This window comes from Gossypium arboreum, chromosome 13 (genome assembly GCF_025698485.1).
Source record: "Gossypium arboreum isolate Shixiya-1 chromosome 13, ASM2569848v2, whole genome shotgun sequence".
Taxonomy (NCBI): Eukaryota; Viridiplantae; Streptophyta; class Magnoliopsida; order Malvales; family Malvaceae; genus Gossypium; species Gossypium arboreum.
The window spans coordinates 129,285,736-129,302,840 of NC_069082.1; the positions used below are offsets into that span (position 1 = coordinate 129,285,736).

The window sequence follows — 17,105 nt, forward strand, 5'->3', positions numbered from 1 at the left end:
CTAAATCTACAACTTATGCATATTATAAGTACTAAAAAGATAAATTCGACACGTATGGAACACTGACGACACAGTTTCAACGGCTTCTTCTTCAAACTTTGTTTGACTTTGACTTTGATTTTGGGTTGTAAATTTTATTTTTCTTTATTTTTAACAGAAATAACAATTATATTTAAAATATTGTTGGTGAAATGCTTCCAGTTTTAACGGTTTTAACGGTTTCATCCCACTAATTTCTCCCTACCATTTCTTCCCCTTGAAAAAATTCCAAACAAAACATATTTTCCATTTTCCCCATCTTTCTTTCATCTCAAAAATGATTGTTTATTTTTATTTTTTCAATTCATCTCATGTAAATAAATAAATAATTTTTTTCTTTTTTTTTTTCTGCAAAATAAGTCATTGAGATGACCAAAAATAAGATCCAAACATGGAAATTTCTTTACGTTTTAATATTGATATCTAGTTTTTTGGTTATTGTTGTATGTCAAGAAGAAGATGAAGCTAGCGGTGATAAGTTCGGAAACAGCGCCGCCGCTACTGAAATGTTCTCTCAATACGCTTCTAGTCGATTTACTAATCTTTCTTCTAGCTTGAAAGACGATATAAAGGCCAAATTCAGCTTTTGCATTACTGATGTGTACGCTCTAATTTCTCCTATTTTTTGAAAAGTTTTCTTGTCCAGTCGATATTGTTGTCTTTTGAATGTTTGCCGGCTCTTCAGATTTGAATAATGTCGATTTGTGCTCACGAAGCTGCGCTTAGAAAAGTAGTAGCTTATTTTTAGTTCTAAATTCAGCTTTTGAATTACTAATCTACGTTCTAATTTCTCTAAATTTTTTTGAATTTTTTCCTTTTTTACAATGATCCGTCACCGCAAGTCGATATTATTCTCTTTTGAATGCTTGCCGGATCTTCAGATTCGAACAATATCGACTTCTCACGAAGGTTCGCTTAGAAAAATTTGTAGTTTATTTTTAGTTCTAAATTCAGCTTTTGAATTACTGATGCGTACGTTTTGATTTCTCTGTTTTTTTTCTTCTTTTTTTAATGATCCGTCACCGCAAGTCGATATTGTTGTCTTTTGAATACTTACCGGCTCTTCAGATTCGAAGAATATCGATTTGTGTTCACGAAGCTGCGCTTAGAAATATTGTAGTTTATTTTTTCTTGTACATTCAGCTTTTGCATTACTGATGTGTACGTTCTAATTTCTCTTCTTTTTTTTTTTTTTGAAATATTTTTTCTTTTTCTTTTTTAATGATCCGTCACTGCAAGTCGATATTGTTGTCTTTTGAATGCTTGCCGGCTCTTCAGATTCGAACAATACCGATTTGTGCTCACGAAACTGCGCCTCGAAAAGTTGTAGTTTATTTTAGTTGTAAATTCAGCTTTTAAATTACTGATGCGTACGTTGTAATTTCTCAGTTTTTTATTTTTTAATGATCCGTTGCCATATTGTGCTCTTTGAATGCTCGCTGCCTCCTACATTCGAACTTAGAATATCATTTGATTACTTATGAGAGAGTATTTGAGTAGTTGCTGAGAATTAAAAAGAACAATTTGTGCTCATAATAGTTATTTTTAGTTTTGAATTCTTATTTCATTGTTTTTCTTGGATTGCAGGGAAACTGATTGGAATGCAGCATTTAATTTCTCAAAAAACCCGAAATTCTTGTCCGAATGTGCCAGATCAACTAAAGGTTGAGATCAGTAATTTAAGGGTTTTTTTTTTTAAATGTTAAATCAATAAGATGAGATTATTGGATTTAATGAATTTTGTTTTGGGGTTCTTTTTTTCAATAGGAGACATGATGAAACGCGTATGTACAGCAGCAGAAGTCAAATTCTACTTTAGTAGTTTCTATCAGAGTGGAGGTGAAGCAAAGAAGTCCAGTTTTTTGAAGCCTAATAAGAACTGTAATTTAACATCTTGGGTTTCTGGGTGTGAGCCTGGATGGGCTTGTAGTGCCGGTAAACAACAGAAAATTAATCTAAAAAACTCCACTGAGATACCTTACAGGGTTCAAAATTGTTCAGCTTGTTGTGAAGGATTCTTCTGCCCTCGTGGAATTACTTGTATGATACGTAAGCGTTCGTTGTTTTGCTGCTAAGAAACCAAGGAACATGATTTTTTTTTTTTTATGCCTGCCAATATCTCAATAAAGATTGCTGATTTTGTTTTGTTTTTCATCACTGAAGCTTGTCCATTGGGTGCTTACTGTCCACTTGCGAGCCTCAATACGAGTACCGGCGTATGTGACCCGTAAGTTCATTCTTGTTTTAAACATTGATCCGTTTTGATCCGTGGCTTTGTTCTGCTTTAGCATACACTAATATCAGTAGCAGAACTCCTTTGCAGATACCGTTATCAACTACCTCCTGATAATCCAGATCATACGTGTGGAGGAGCTGATACTTGGGCCGATGTTATGAGTAGCAGTGAGGTGTTCTGTTCAGGTGGATCATACTGTCCGTCTACCATCCAAAAAATTCCTTGCAGCAAGGGGTAGTCATACTTATTTGTTTTTCCTTGAATGCATCAATACCATCTGCTTCATATTTTCTGAAATACCATTATTTTTTGTTTGATTGTTTGGTCCTTCCAGGCATTACTGCAGGACAGGTTCTACATCTGAACTCTGTAAGTTTTTCCTCAAATAATTTACTGCTAAATTGAGTCTTGTTCCTTCAAAAATAACAATGCTTTCGAGTGAAATTTACTCGATTTTCACGAGCATGGTCAATACAAAGAAACTATACCCTGTGATATATGTTCCTATGACAGTCTGACTCGTGTTACGGTTTTATCTGTCATATTCATCTGTTGTTTTCTTTTGTGTCATTTCACAACGTGTGAAAGAGGTAACCAACCTTTTTACCAACTGAACTTTGCAGTGTGCTTCCGTTTTGCAACTTGTAATCCAAAGTCAGCAAATCAAAACATCACTGCATATGGCCTCATGCTTTTTGTGAGTGAGAAGCTTACATTTTGATTATAAACAATATGGCATATCATTCATTGGAACATGTCATTCTTTTTAAAATTAAATTTTCGAAGTTCATTTGCTCTTTCTGAATGTTATCTTTATTAGTGGCTAATTTCTTCAGTGAAGTATTAACCAAAAATCAAGCCAGACACAATGGTGAGGAATTTCTGAATCTTGAATTTGCCAATGTAGGCTGGACTAGGATTCCTAATTGTCATTATATACAACTGTTCCGATCAAGTTATTGCAACTCGAGAGAAGAAAAAAGAGCTATCCAGAGAGAAGGCAGTTCAAAGTGTGAGAGAAACTGCCCAAGCACGCGAAAAATGGACTTCGGCGAAAGAAATTGCTAAGAAGCATGCAATTGGGCTGCAAACATCGTTTTCACGTACATTTTCCAGAAGAAAATCTCTAAAGCATCCAGCAAGCCAAGCTAAACCTGCAGCAGCAGATGCTGCTGGATTACCACCCACTGTATCTACGGGTACATCTCAGCAGCCACAAAAGAAGGAAAAAGGGAATCTCACAAAGATGTTACATGAAATAGAAGATAACCCTGAAAGTCATGAAGGGTTTAATATAGACATTGGAGATAAACAAGGGAAGAAGAATCCACCAAAGGGCAAACAGTTGCATACCCAGAGCCAAATGTTCAGATATGCTTATGGTCAAATCGAGAAGGAGAAAGCTCTCCAGGAGCAGAACAAGAACTTGACCTTCTCGGGTGTGATTTCAATGGCTAATGAGGTTGATGAACTTATTAGGAAGAGGTTTACAATTGAGATTGTCTTCAAAGATTTAACCATCACTTTGAAAGGAAAAAACATGCATCTAATGAGGAGCGTATCTGGGAAATTATCTCCCGGTCGGGTTTCAGCTGTTATGGGTCCATCTGGAGCTGGAAAAACAACATTTCTTTCAGCTTTAACTGGAAAAGCTCCAGGTTGTGTCATGACTGGTTCGGTTCAAATAAATGGGAAGGATGAGTCTATCCAAGCTTATAAGAAAATAATTGGTTTTGTTCCACAAGATGATATTGTGCATGGAAACTTGACAGTGGCAGAAAATTTATGGTTCAGTGCTAGGTGCAGGTATGCCACACTTATTTCAGCCATGTAGGAGACCTTTACTTTTTCATTCACTGATGGTGTTACTTTTTTTGGTGTGTGATTTTCCACTTGCGAATTGTTGCATTACATTACATAGCATTCTACACTAAAAAGCAGTTTCTTGGTTTCCCCTCATCACTAACTGGATTCCTAATTATTTTAGACTCCCTGCCGATCTGGCAAAACCAGAAAAGGTTCTAGTTGTTGAAAGAGTCATTGAGTCCTTGGGACTGCAGGCTGTGAGGGATTCTTTAGTAGGGACAGTGGAGAAGAGAGGAATCTCAGGGGGTCAAAGGAAACGAGTAAACGTTGGGCTGGAAATGGTCATGGAACCTTCTCTTTTAATATTAGATGAACCAACATCTGGTTTAGACAGTTCATCTTCCCAATTACTACTTCGAGCTCTTCGGCGTGAAGCTCTTGAAGGTGTAAACATTTGCATGGTCGTTCACCAGCCAAGGTAAGTTTATTATCATGGCAATTATGTTAGTACGCCAATATAACTCAGTAGCTGAAATTGATGGATGCCAATTTTCTTTTGTTGCATTTCAGCTATACCTTGTACAGGATGTTTGATGATTTGATACTTCTAGCAAAGGGTGGGCTTACTGTATATCATGGGCCAGTGAAGAAAGCTGAAGAGTATTTTGCTGGCCTTGGTATTAATCTACCTGATCGTGCTAATCCTCCAGACTACTTCATTGACATTTTGGAAGGTATTACAAAGCTAAACACGGGCACAGGTTTAACGGTTAAACAGCTGCCGGTAAGATGGATGCTTCATAATGGCTATTCTGTTCCCATGGATATGCTGAATTCTATTGAGGGAATGTCCGGAAAATCTGGTGAAAGTTCATCACATGGAGGCAGTAGTGCTCATGCCACCGGATCGGAACAAAATTCCTTTGCTGGCGAGTTGTGGCAGGATGTGAAATGTTCTGTTGAGACAAAGAAGGACCGCTTGCAACATAATATCTTCAAGTCAGCTGATTTGTCAGAAAGGACAACGCCTGGTGTATTCACACAGTACAGATACTATCTTGGAAGGTAGATGTTCAAGTTCTTATGTGCTATGTACCTGGATGCTTCATTTTTCCTAAAAGATTCATGTCCGACACCTGTGTCCAACACATATCAGGACATTGGTCTCAAGGTATGATCGTCCAAGTTTATGGCTTAAGAAAAAAAAGAAGAAAAAAAGAGCATAACCATGTCGGTACATACCTTTATCCGACACACACCCTAAGTCTGGGTTACATAGCATATATATGCTCATATCTCTTTCAAATTTGATTAAATAGTGAATACTCATGTTTTTTTTAACCTGTTATAATGTCTGGATTCTTTGCAGGCTCCTAAAGCAACGGTTACGAGAAGTTAGGACACAAGTGGTAGATTATTTAATTTTATTGCTTGCCGGAATTTGCTTAGGAACACTAGCTGAAGTAAGCGATGAAACATTTGGTGCAATGGGTTATACATACACAGTTATTGGAGTTTGTAAGTTAAATTTTCCCTTTAATTCACCTTCTTAATGATTTAAACCATTTCTCACCGATCCGAATCTCGATTGCTTTCAGCTCTCCTATGCAAGATTGCAGCTTTGAGAAGTTTTGGTTTAGATAAGCTGCACTACTGGAGAGAACGTTCATCCGGTATGAGCAGCCTAGCTTACTTTCTAGCTAAGGATACGATCGACCATTTCAATACTGTTATCAAGCCTTTAGTGTATCTCTCCATGTTCTACTTCTTCAACAATCCAAGATCATCCGTTTACGACAATTACTTCGTTTTAGTCTGTCTGGTATATTGCGTAACCGGCATAGCCTATATACTCTCTATCCTTTTCGATCCAGGTCAAGCTCAACTGGTAAGAGCTATGAATTATAATGTTAACATTACTACAAAGTATATGAATTCACCTCTCACATTTCTTTCAATACAGTGGTCAGTGCTTCTTCCAGTTGTTTTGACTCTAATAGCAACTCAAGGTGGTGACAGCAAGACTGTTGATTTTATAGGCGACTTATGCTACACTAAGTGGGCATTAGAAGCCTTTGTGGTCTCGAACGCTAAAATGTTAGTTTTACTCATTGAGAATGTTGCTCCGACCCTTTCATTTTTCTCGAAAGTTGATCAAACATTTCATTTCGGGTTTCAGGTATTCCGGAGTGTGGGTGATAACACGATGCGGTTCGCTTTTGCAGTACGGATACGCTCTGAAGAATTTTGGTCGTTGTTTGGTCTTGCTTGTCCTAACCGGTATACTTAGCCGTATTGTTGCTTTCTTTTGTATGGTAACCTTCCAAAAACGATAAACTCCATCATCAAGCTAACCTTACTTTCATACTGTATTTATCATTATTCCTTAGTTCATACATACGTACATACATACATACACACATATATATACACATTATACATATAGTAGCTTTGTGTTTTCTTTTCTCTCTTTTGTTAAAGAAACTACAGTGAGAACAGCTGAATGGAAGCTATAGATCAGTTTTGTTTAGCTTTTTTTTAATAATAATAATAAAAAAGAAACTGCTGAGATGCGCAAAATGATTGCAGTTAGATCTTCCTTTTTTAAAAAAAAAAAATTTCATTGCTTGTTTTTATATGTATGATTCAATTACAATGAAAATATACTCACCACCATTTTTGGGGGACTTGGATCAATCCCTTTTACTGTGTTATATTTTGTTTCTGTTGTGTATTTAAGCTGAGTTTCTGCAGCTAATTCTTTGGATACTAAATAAGAAATGATTTAAGATAAAACATATCTATATATATTTGTTATACTTGGGTTAATTAGCAACCCACACAACCACAGCGCTCATTTTATGGCGCTTGCGAGCTATGGACCTGTGAGAACGAGATTCTCTGAAAATCTCTTACGTCGCGGGCCCAACAGTGAGGTGGACACCCACTGTGAGAACCACTTCTTTGACAGACGTACCACATCTGTAATATACATCTTGTATTAATTTATTGTTTTAATATGACAACTCATACTTACGAGAAAAGAACATCAATAAGTCAACAAAGGTCACAAAACTAATAATGAGACAACACATTGTACCTAAAGATAAAAACGAAGCAAAAGAGGGCAGGTAATAACATTAGCCTTCCTCTAAAAATGTTAGTATAATAGTAAAAATTTGTACTTTAACATCAATAATTTATGATTCATTTCTAATTTTCCTAAAGTTATTTTCTAATTTCGTATTGCCTGATTATAACTTGTATAAGAACCCCTAACGTCTAGGAATAAGGATATTCTTTTTCTCTTTTCTTTAATTCTCATTATACATTTTATCACTCTCTACCCACCAAATAATTCGTGTTTCGAATTTGGTATCACCAATATTTAACTTCATTACAATTATTTATTGGGATTGAACCATTCTTGCAAAGTGATGAAATTTGGTAATGCATGTATTATTGTCATTAAATAACATTAAAAGTTACGAAAAACTAATCTTTACTTCAAAAAGAAAAAGTTATTGCTGCATTATTATTCATGCATTATATGTCATTAAATGTTTTTTATTTCAAGAAACACAGATAAAATTTAAAAACTTCACCATTAATATGCTAAATGATTATCCTATTTTTTATAAAATAATTTATTTTTCAATTACATTTTAATGGCACTTTAAAAATATAATTTTCACAAAATATGTATGATATCTCCATGAGAATATTTAATACAGCTCCATGCATAAATTTCATGCATTGTGAATCAATAATAATATGATATTTCATAGCTGGAAAAATAAAATAATAATTAAAATTTATAAATAAATATTTATAAATTTATTTAAGATAAATCCAAATTTTAAATTTCAAATTTCAAATTTAATACTCAATACAAACCCTAAACTCAAAATCCAAAATAAATTTTAAGCCTAACCCCCCAATAGTGAATGGTAGAAAATTTTTATTTCCAACAAAAAAATCACTTAAATTTTAAGCAAACAATTAAAGCAAAAATGGATTAAAATGATAGCTTTGCATGAATTTATATAAAAATTATGGAAACAAATCTCAAATAGTAATTGTACAACCTCAAAGTAATCCTTAAATAGATCCCAATATTGTAAGCAACGTTAATGGCTTCTTTTTGCATGATGTCCCATTCACATACCAAGAGACGGTTAGTCCTCCCCAATACCTTTAAACCAACCTTCACCCATTGAAAGCTCCTCACCATCTTCAATTCTTCATATTAATATGTTGTCAAATATATACAGCAACAACAAAAGAACCCAACAACCTCAACACTCTTCCTTTAGTTTTAAGCTTTGGGGGTCTCTTTTTTTTTTTAAATGTTTCAACCATGGCATTTGATGGTGGGGTGGGTTTCAAGTTCATGGACAGCCAAGCTGCTTTGTCATTGGAGATTGTAAGTTCTGAAAAACCATATAATGTTTATAGTGCCTTCTGGTTTTTGGCTATGGTTTTTTTTTTTATATGTCATTTTTTATTATTATTATAAACTCTAGAGGAAGAAGAAGCTTAGTGGATTGCAAAAGAGAGAGGCACTTGAAAAAGAGGTATCCTTTTATCACGAGTACAGTGCATTTGTAAGAATGAAGATGTGTATATGTTTTTTAACCATTGATGTTAGAAGTAACATGATATTTTATCGTTAATTGTATTAAGGAGTTGTTTGTATTAGGATTTAGGTTGTATTTTGCTTCTTTTTATTTAAAAAATGAGTAAATTAGTCTCTATCAAAAAGTAAATTGGTTCTTTTTCTGTTAAAAAATTGACGTAGCTGATGAAATAATTGGATAGTTACATGTGATGTGCCACGTGTACCTCATGCTGATGTAAAGGGATCGGTTTTAACAGTAAAAATGAATAGAATTTTTAACATGAGGACCGATTTACCTTTTGATATTACGTAGAAGGATTAATTTATCTTTTTTTAATAGAAAACAAAATGTAATATGATTCATAATAGAAATGATATTTTTCAATTACGTTTTGAAGTTTTTATCTATGAGTTTAAAGATGATTATATGTTATATTTTTTGAATTCATTATTATATAGGTTTCCATGCTTCAAAATATGCTAAATCAAGAAGAAAAAATGCATGAGATTCTTACACAATTTCAGCTTCAAGAGGATGGCTCTTCTATCTCTATCCCGGATTTCCTCCCTCCCAAAGTAAGCCTTTTCTCTCTCATTTTATTCTCTATACATGCATACATACAAGCATATGCATATATATATATATATATATATATGGAAGCAGGATATTAGCATAGTAGAATTTCTTAGGATCACTAGAAGAGATTGGGTTTCTACCCTAAATTCCTTGTCACATTATTCGGATTCTTTATTTTTTTTAATTTATTTACGGTTTAAAGATCAAGCATACTCGTAAACGATACATATTCAACGTGTTATGGACAAAAAATAACAGTGACTAACCATGCACTTGTGTTATATATCGATATTGTTTGAATATTGTAGATGAAGGAGCTATTAACAGAGCTGGCTATGGTAGAAAGTGAGATAGCTCATTTAGAAACCCAAATAAGCCAACTTAAACATGGTCTAAACCAAGAACATGAAGTCATCATCACAAAGGAAAAGACACCATCAAAACAAAAGAATCCCATAATGCAAGATAAACAAGAAAATATAGTTTTTGAGACCAAGGCTTTGCATTTCATCAGCAAAGCTATTAAAGGTGATTATACTCTTACTGACTTCATGAGCCTAAATGAGACAATGGGGAATTCAGGAGCACTATTCCAAGAGAAGATCCCGATAAAAATTGGTTACTTCAAGGTAAGGCTTCTTACATACGAAGGTGTTGTAATGGAGTTTTGCATATAATAATGAATCCTTTTTTGTTTGAGTTAGCTGCACCAAACATATTCAAATTATGATTTTCATTTTAAATTGATTCTCAAGCTATCGATGTTATATTAATGAAGTCTTTCTATTACTAAAATCGTAAGTAAGACGTTAGATATTAAGTGACATAATTTAAAATGAAAAAAATAAAGAGAATGAATATTGTAAAAACGAATGTTGTAAAAATCTTGATTTTCGAAACTTTTACCTAAACTATAGTTCTTTCTCTCTTTCGTTTTGGTTTTAATTTATTTTTAGCTTTTAATTTTAAAAGCTACATGGAAACATCTTATTTTTCTTTAAAATTTTCATTTTAAATTATGTCACATAAGATTTTTCGTGTCATTTAATGGTTAAATTAACGGTTTCAATAGTGGAAGGATCTAATTGATATAACATCGATAGTTTAGAGATATAATCATAACGTTTAAAAGTTAAGGGACCAATTTAGAATTAAGCCATTATTTGAAGATACCTTATGCAATTAACCTTTTTTGTTCTTTTTTCAGACAAGGGAAAGTATTGTAGAGGCCAACTTGGACCTACCACCTAAATCACCATCTAGCAAACTGATTGTAGAAAAGAATAGCCATAATTGGCATCCCAACAAGTTATCAGAGAACATCATGAAATGTTTGCACTTCATTTTTGTGAGGTTACTTAGAACATCAAGAGCAATGGAGCTAGAGAAGTCAACCAATGTTACTAGGTCTATGAACACTCCATTAAGCTCAAGAAGCTTTAGGGTAGAAAATACCTTGAATCCCAAATCAAATCCACAAAAGAAATTAAGGCAACAAGATCCTTATGGTATTTTCAATATGGAAGGGTCTATTCCAAGGGACATTGGTCCTTATAAGAACCTTGCCGTATTCACATCAAGCTCTATGGACCCGAAATGCATTTCGAGTTCAAGTTCTATTCCTTTACTTAAAAAGCTAAGGTAATATTACTTGGACTCAAGTCTGAGTGTTTGAATGTGTGTTTTCGTTTACATAAATTCTGATATTGTTTTTCAATCTCCAGGGTCTTGATGAGCAATCTCCAGAAAGTGGATTTAAGGGCATTAACTTACCAGCAGAAATTAGCATTTTGGATCAACATGTACAATGCCTGTATTATGCATGTATAGTATGGAAATGAAACTTCCTTTTATTTATCAGTAAAAGTATCATAAAGACCTTTGTGACTAAGAGTTAGATTGTATTTTACCCCTTTTACTTAAAAAATGAACAAATTAGTTCATGTACGTTAGATCAAAGAGCAAACTAGTCCTTTCTGTTAAAAATTTCATCCATCTACTATTATAAACTGGCATGACTAATGAAGTATGCTGACATATAGATACTAATTTTTAACAATAGGAATGAATGAATTTTATAACAGAAGGATTCGTTTTTTCTTTAATCTAATATATAGGAATTAATTTGTCCCTTTTTTATTAATAAAATTGTTAAATTACAATTTGACTCTTAGTACAGAAGTCTTCATATTACTTTTAACTTTGTTTTTGTCATTTTGAGAGAGGTGATTGCATTATGTGTGCCTAAATGATCATTTCGTTATTATAGGGATATCTCCAATATGGTCTACCTGATACTTCTGAAGATCTTTTGGCTATGATGAACAAGGTACATCTTCCAATTTAGTTTCCTGGGGTGCATGTTAAAAGTAGTGTTATCCCACATCGGTTAAGTAATAATGTCTTATCGAATTTCAGGCAACTCTCGATGTCGGAGGCAACAAAATAAGTGCTCAAGCAATGGAACATCACATTTTGAGGAAACAATCAAGAGGTTCAAAGATACAAGAGGTAAACTTTTTTAGTACTGCCCCTATACATATGTAAGTTCTGGTTTTTGGCTATATCCTAAAACAAGATCATATCCAAAGGGTAGTGACAAAGAAGACGACGGAGAAGCCACCATTCGGAAGCTTTACGGACTTGAATTAACCGACCGAAACGTCACGTTCGCTCTATGTTGCGGAACTCGATCTTCACCAGCAGTAAGTTCCATGGCAAAAATCTACCAATAACCTTGAACAAACTATGAAAATAAATTACTAAATCCTCGTATTAAGACTCAATCTTTTAAGAGTTGCTCGTATATAAAGATCATATAAGGGCATAATTTTTACAAAAAATCTCAATTAAGGGCTTTTCACGCACTTTAATCTAATTTGTAATAAAAAAATTAAGTTAATATTGATGTGTTTAGAACAAAACAACATAACAATTAAATCAGATGATGGTTAAAAATTAAAGAAAGTCGCCATTTAAGAGACCCTTATTTGAGCAATACTTTAGAAAAATTTTGACTCTTATTTAACTATTTTGAAAGGTATGGCTTTTATTTGAATACTTTTGTAATGTTAAGCTTTTATATGATTATTTTAAAAGATTTAGTCCTTAAATAAGCAACCCCTAAACAGTTAGGCCCGAATTCGAGGATTTAGCCAAAATAAATCAATAAGTTACCCTTTTTTTTTTTTTCAGGTGAGAATATACACCGGTGATGGAGTTTCAACTGAGTTAGAGAAATCAAAACAAGAGTACTTGCAAGCATCAATAATGGTGAGCAATACAAAAAAGATTGCATTCCCAGAACTGCTGCTGAACAACATGTTTGATTTTGCTGTGGATATGAACTCATTGGTTCAATGGGTTTGCCAACAATTACCCACTTCTGGTTCGTTAAGGAAATCAATGGTGGATTGTTATAGGAACCATAATGCTGGCAAAACATCATCACCCATTAGTGTTGAGAAAATACCATATGACTTTGAATTCCAATATCTGCTAGCTATGTAAACAAATTTTCTTTTCGTTTGTTTGGCATGAAAGAAAATATGAGATTATTTATCTGAGAAAATTTAAGCTTGTTGTTGACGCCATTGTTATGGTAACCATAGCTTTTTGGTCTCTGCTTCTTTTTCTTTCCCTTTATCTTGCAATTTAAGATATTAAACGAAACCCGCCCGCCCCCCCCACCCACGTGTGTAAAGTCTTTAGACTTTGAAATAGCCAAACCTTTTAAGTCTCCTTTTGATTAATTCTTAACTCCTACAATTCCTTTGTTATTATTTTGGGTAATATAGAATAGTAGTAGCTTAATTATTAGTAAATTTTTTAAGTTATTTAATTATAAAAATTATAAAATAATCCCTAAATTATTAGTGATATTTAATTTTATTAGAATATGTATTATTTATTTGGATAATGGATACAGTTTAAGATATTTAAATCATTAATTATAAAATACTTATAATTTTGATTATATATAAAAGATCTTTTAATATATTTAAATATTTAAAAATATTGAAAATCTTGAAATTGATTTTTATGTATATGAATATTTAACGTATAGTAATAATTAATTCGAATAAGAATTAAATAATAATAATAATAATAAACCTCAAATAAACTATTTGATAATAAAGGAAATCATAATTTGATTCCCCGACAAAATTATTGAAGCCCGCATTTCACGCGTAATGCACGAGACTATTTCAATAGCTACGACAAGTCTACAACAGGCAGCATATGCCGAAATGTAATATAAATATATGAATATCTTAATATTTATAAAATAAATTATTGATCTTATAAACTAATTCATTAAAAAATTGAATAATGCTTTCATTTTTTTATTTTGATATTGAGAAAAGAAAATTACAGTAAAAGTATCATGAAGTCCTTTTATTACGAGTTAGATTGTATTTTATGTTATTTACTCAAAAATTAGTAAATTAATCCCTATATATTTGATCAAAGAGCAAACTGATCATTCTGTTAAAAAATATGTTTATACTATTAAAAATTGGCCTTTATACTTCAGTAAATCACATGTAATTATTTGGTTATTTCGTTCGCTACGCTAATTTTTAACAGTGGAAATGAATGAAAATTTTAATAGAAATGATCGGCTCATTCTTTGATCTAATGTACATAAACTAATTTATCATTTTTTTAGTAAAAGAAAACAAAATATAATCTAACCCTTAATAAAAAAAATTCATGAAAATCAGAAATGTATAAATTAAAGGCAATCCATTAAAATTTAAAAATTAACTGAAATTATGTATTACCAATAAATTAATCACAAAAATTACGGTAATTATGTTAAGACATTTTTGTTGTTGTTGTTGAATACAGAAAAAAATAATTAAAAAATTGGTAATTTTGCACTTGTGTCAAAATCAACAAAGAAATACAAATTAAAGTTAAACTAATAAAGCCGCCATTTTTCCAGCTCATCTCATCTGGGCGCCAATGAGACAGAAATGCCTGTCGGAATATTTACATTATCCGACCACTTTTTAGATTCCAAGAAAAGTTTCGAAATTTTCCCTGCCACGCGTCCCATATCTGGCCGTTTATCTGGATCCACGTGTACGCAATCCAACGCTAGACGTATCAACTTCTGCGCCACGTCGACCGGAAATGAATCGTTCAACCGTCCATCAATCCACCTCCTCAGCCCATCACTTCCCTCCGCCGTCGCTGCCTCCGCAGTATCCATCAAAGACGTTCGTACGAAATTACCTGTCTTTTTATCGAACCGGTATTTTAACGCCTCCTCACCTGAAAACAGCTCCAAAATCACCACTCCGAAGGAGAAGACATCGGATTTCTGCGTCGCGACGCCGCTAGATCTGAACTCCGGTGACATGTAACCTCTTACGCCTTCGAATTGTCTATCTCCGCTATCAGATCTCTTCAATTTCCTTAAACTCGTGGCTTTAGCTTCTTCCGTTATTTCTTCGATTTCAGTTTCGCGTTTCGAGGTATCAGTTTCCACCGCTACTTCCTCTTCCGTTTCGCCGCAAAGCTGTGCGGTTCCAAAATGGCAAATCTTTGCATTGAAAGAGGGCTCCGTAACGATAATGCTGCTGCTTTTAATGTGATTATGAACGATACTGAGATTCAATCCGGTTTTGTTATGAACATAATCAATGCCGTGAGCGAGATCAGTAGCAATCTGCATTCTTGACATCCAATTCGAAAGAACAGTAAAGCTTGGATTTCTAGGGTTTCTCAAACAATCAACAAGATTCGATCCTTCGACGAACTCATAAACAAGGTAAATATGATCTCCGGAAACGGAAGCACCAAGGAGTTTAATTATGCTCATGTGATGGCTTCTACAAATGACGGATAATCGTTCTTTTAGCTGAGACGTTTGAATTTTGTGGCGGAACTTGCGCTGGAAAACAACGGTGTCACGGCCGCGGAGGTTGCAACGCCAACAAGCGGCGGTGGCGGCGGAAGAGGAGGAAGAATACCGTTTGGCTAGGAAATTGTTAGTGGCAGCTCTGATTTCACTTATGTGATAGATGTGAGGGTTTTCAGGGAGGGATTCACGGAGGCTTGAAAGTGAAGTACGGCTTGAAATTGATGTTCCGGCCCCAGATGACGTCGCTTTGTTATACGATGAAGAGGAAATGTAAAAGTCGCTGGCGGGATTAGAAGAGGAAGGAATCGCGGAATGACTCAGGCTACTTGACTGAGCTCCAGGGGAGTGACTTGGGCGAGTTCGTTGAGATCTGGACAAAACAGGTCGAGGTTCCGACGCGTCGGTTGCCTTTTTGGTTTTGCACATAGAATTGAAGGAAGAGGACCAAATTGGAAAAAAAAATCAAAAAATGGATGAGTTTGGGGTTAATTAGTCGGAAATATGAACAAAGAAAACATAGCGAAACAGGCGATGATTATTTGTTACAGAGATGGGCGCCGCCGTGAACCTGCGCAAGTGGGAACAGCCTCTGTTTCTTCCCCTGTTGGAAACTTGTGGAAAATTCTTGGTTTAGTCCTTTTAAATATGAATTTTTTTTAAAAAATTATTTAAAAGTTTAGAAATTGATATAACATGAAGACGAAATACAACGCGTTTGTCCTTTTAGGCCGAAAGAAAGGGACGGACCCTAAGCTTGTTGGACCTTTTCTTCTTCGGGAGATTAAAACAGAGTGAAAAATAATTATTCATTTCATATATTATTTTAATATTAAAATTTCAGTTAAATTTTGTTATTTTTAAAATGCTATATAAAATATCATCTCGTCTTATTATTTCTGTATGATACTCACAGAAACGTCACATTATTTTGAATTAATAAAATTTAATAATTATCATTTTGAGTCAAGATTGAAAATTTAAGTTTAAAAAATAGGAATTAAAAATAATTAAATTGAAAAACATACGTGTTAAACTTATAATTTACCCATAGTATGGGATTAATGGTAAAATTTTGACTTAATAGATTTAATTGGTACCATTTGAGTCATGTTTAAAATTGAAGGAGTTTAAAATATATGGAACTAAACTCACAATTTAGCATAGATTTGAACAAAACTATTGATTACTATTTTAAGAAAGATTTTTCATCAAATACTTCATCAACCTTTTGAAAATAGTTAAATTGTTGCTTTTAATGGAAATAATTATTAAAATTTTAAAATTTTAAGTATGGCAGCCTATATGATAATTATTTTGTACGCTATGCTATTTTTTTTAATTTTATAAAATTTTATATTATATATATATGTTATTTTATAATTTTAAATTATTTATTAATATGACATAAAAATAAATTATGTAATATTATTGTGAAGTATATGTGGATTGCTATTTAGGTTTCCACGTCAATGTCGTTAAAATTAATATTTTTATTATGCTTTTATAAATATAATATTAAGATATTAGAAGAATATATATATAACTTTTTACAGTATCTGCAAAAACTGTTAGAATGTGTTAATTTAAATATGGGTGTGGAATGATGACTTGTTAGAAAGTCAAAATTTGGACAAAAACAAGAAAGCTTGTTCTTTGCGGCTGCCATTTTTGATGTCTTTCCATAATTTTGCTCATAATCTAAGCAACAATTGTGGTATAAAACAACCTAGTTGACATTATTTTACGACTTTGTTTGAGTGGAAAAGGAAAAAAAAAAAAACATGTATGCACAACTGGCTAAATTATACTTAAGTTCTTTAAACATATATGCATTGATTATTATCTTGTTGTCTAAATAATTCTTTGATTATTTGAATTGTCCTCCGGCAGCAGCCCCAACAGCCTCCACCACTAGCGCTGCCCTCAACTCCCCCTGCAAAAACTAGAAGTC

At 33.3% G+C, this 17,105-nt stretch overlaps 3 protein-coding genes across 5 annotated transcripts; 2 read left to right on the forward strand and 1 right to left on the reverse strand.

Annotated features, from left to right (window-relative positions):
* The first annotated feature begins 280 nt into the window (after positions 1–280).
* On the forward strand, positions 281–6,611 carry LOC108485250 (ABC transporter G family member 28). Its single transcript, XM_017789083.2, has 14 exons — positions 281–640; positions 1,627–1,703; positions 1,807–2,088; positions 2,203–2,266; positions 2,363–2,509; positions 2,610–2,644; positions 2,899–2,972; positions 3,183–4,081; positions 4,263–4,559; positions 4,652–5,146; positions 5,451–5,599; positions 5,680–5,969; positions 6,045–6,178; positions 6,261–6,611. Exons 1-14 carry the CDS (start codon positions 408–410, stop codon positions 6,415–6,417), a joined length of 3,333 nt encoding a protein of 1,110 aa, XP_017644572.2. The 5' UTR covers positions 281–407; the 3' UTR covers positions 6,418–6,611.
* Positions 6,612–8,265: 1,654 nt separating this feature from the next.
* Positions 8,266–12,867, forward strand: LOC108484050 (uncharacterized). Of its 3 annotated transcripts, none has more exons than XM_053023851.1 (10): positions 8,268–8,507; positions 8,608–8,658; positions 9,228–9,278; positions 9,588–9,908; positions 10,487–10,920; positions 11,004–11,103; positions 11,549–11,608; positions 11,698–11,790; positions 11,871–11,984; positions 12,475–12,867. In XM_053023851.1, exons 1-10 carry the CDS (start codon positions 8,442–8,444, stop codon positions 12,787–12,789), a joined length of 1,605 nt encoding a protein of 534 aa, XP_052879811.1. In that variant the 5' UTR covers positions 8,268–8,441; the 3' UTR covers positions 12,790–12,867. The 3 variants fall into 3 exon arrangements, with proteins under 3 accessions (XP_017643159.1, XP_052879811.1, XP_017643158.1); XM_017787669.2 differs by having other exon boundaries at positions 8,293–8,507; positions 9,162–9,278; XM_017787670.2 differs by lacking the exon at positions 8,608–8,658 and having other exon boundaries at positions 8,266–8,507; positions 9,162–9,278.
* Positions 12,868–14,037: 1,170 nt separating this feature from the next.
* On the reverse strand, positions 14,038–15,978 carry LOC108484659 (lysM domain receptor-like kinase 3). The gene has a single exon (XM_017788532.2). The coding sequence runs from the start codon at positions 15,578–15,580 to the stop codon at positions 14,237–14,239; it is 1,344 nt and encodes a 447-aa protein (XP_017644021.1). The 5' UTR covers positions 15,581–15,978; the 3' UTR covers positions 14,038–14,236.
* Positions 15,979–17,105: the final 1,127 nt, after the last annotated feature.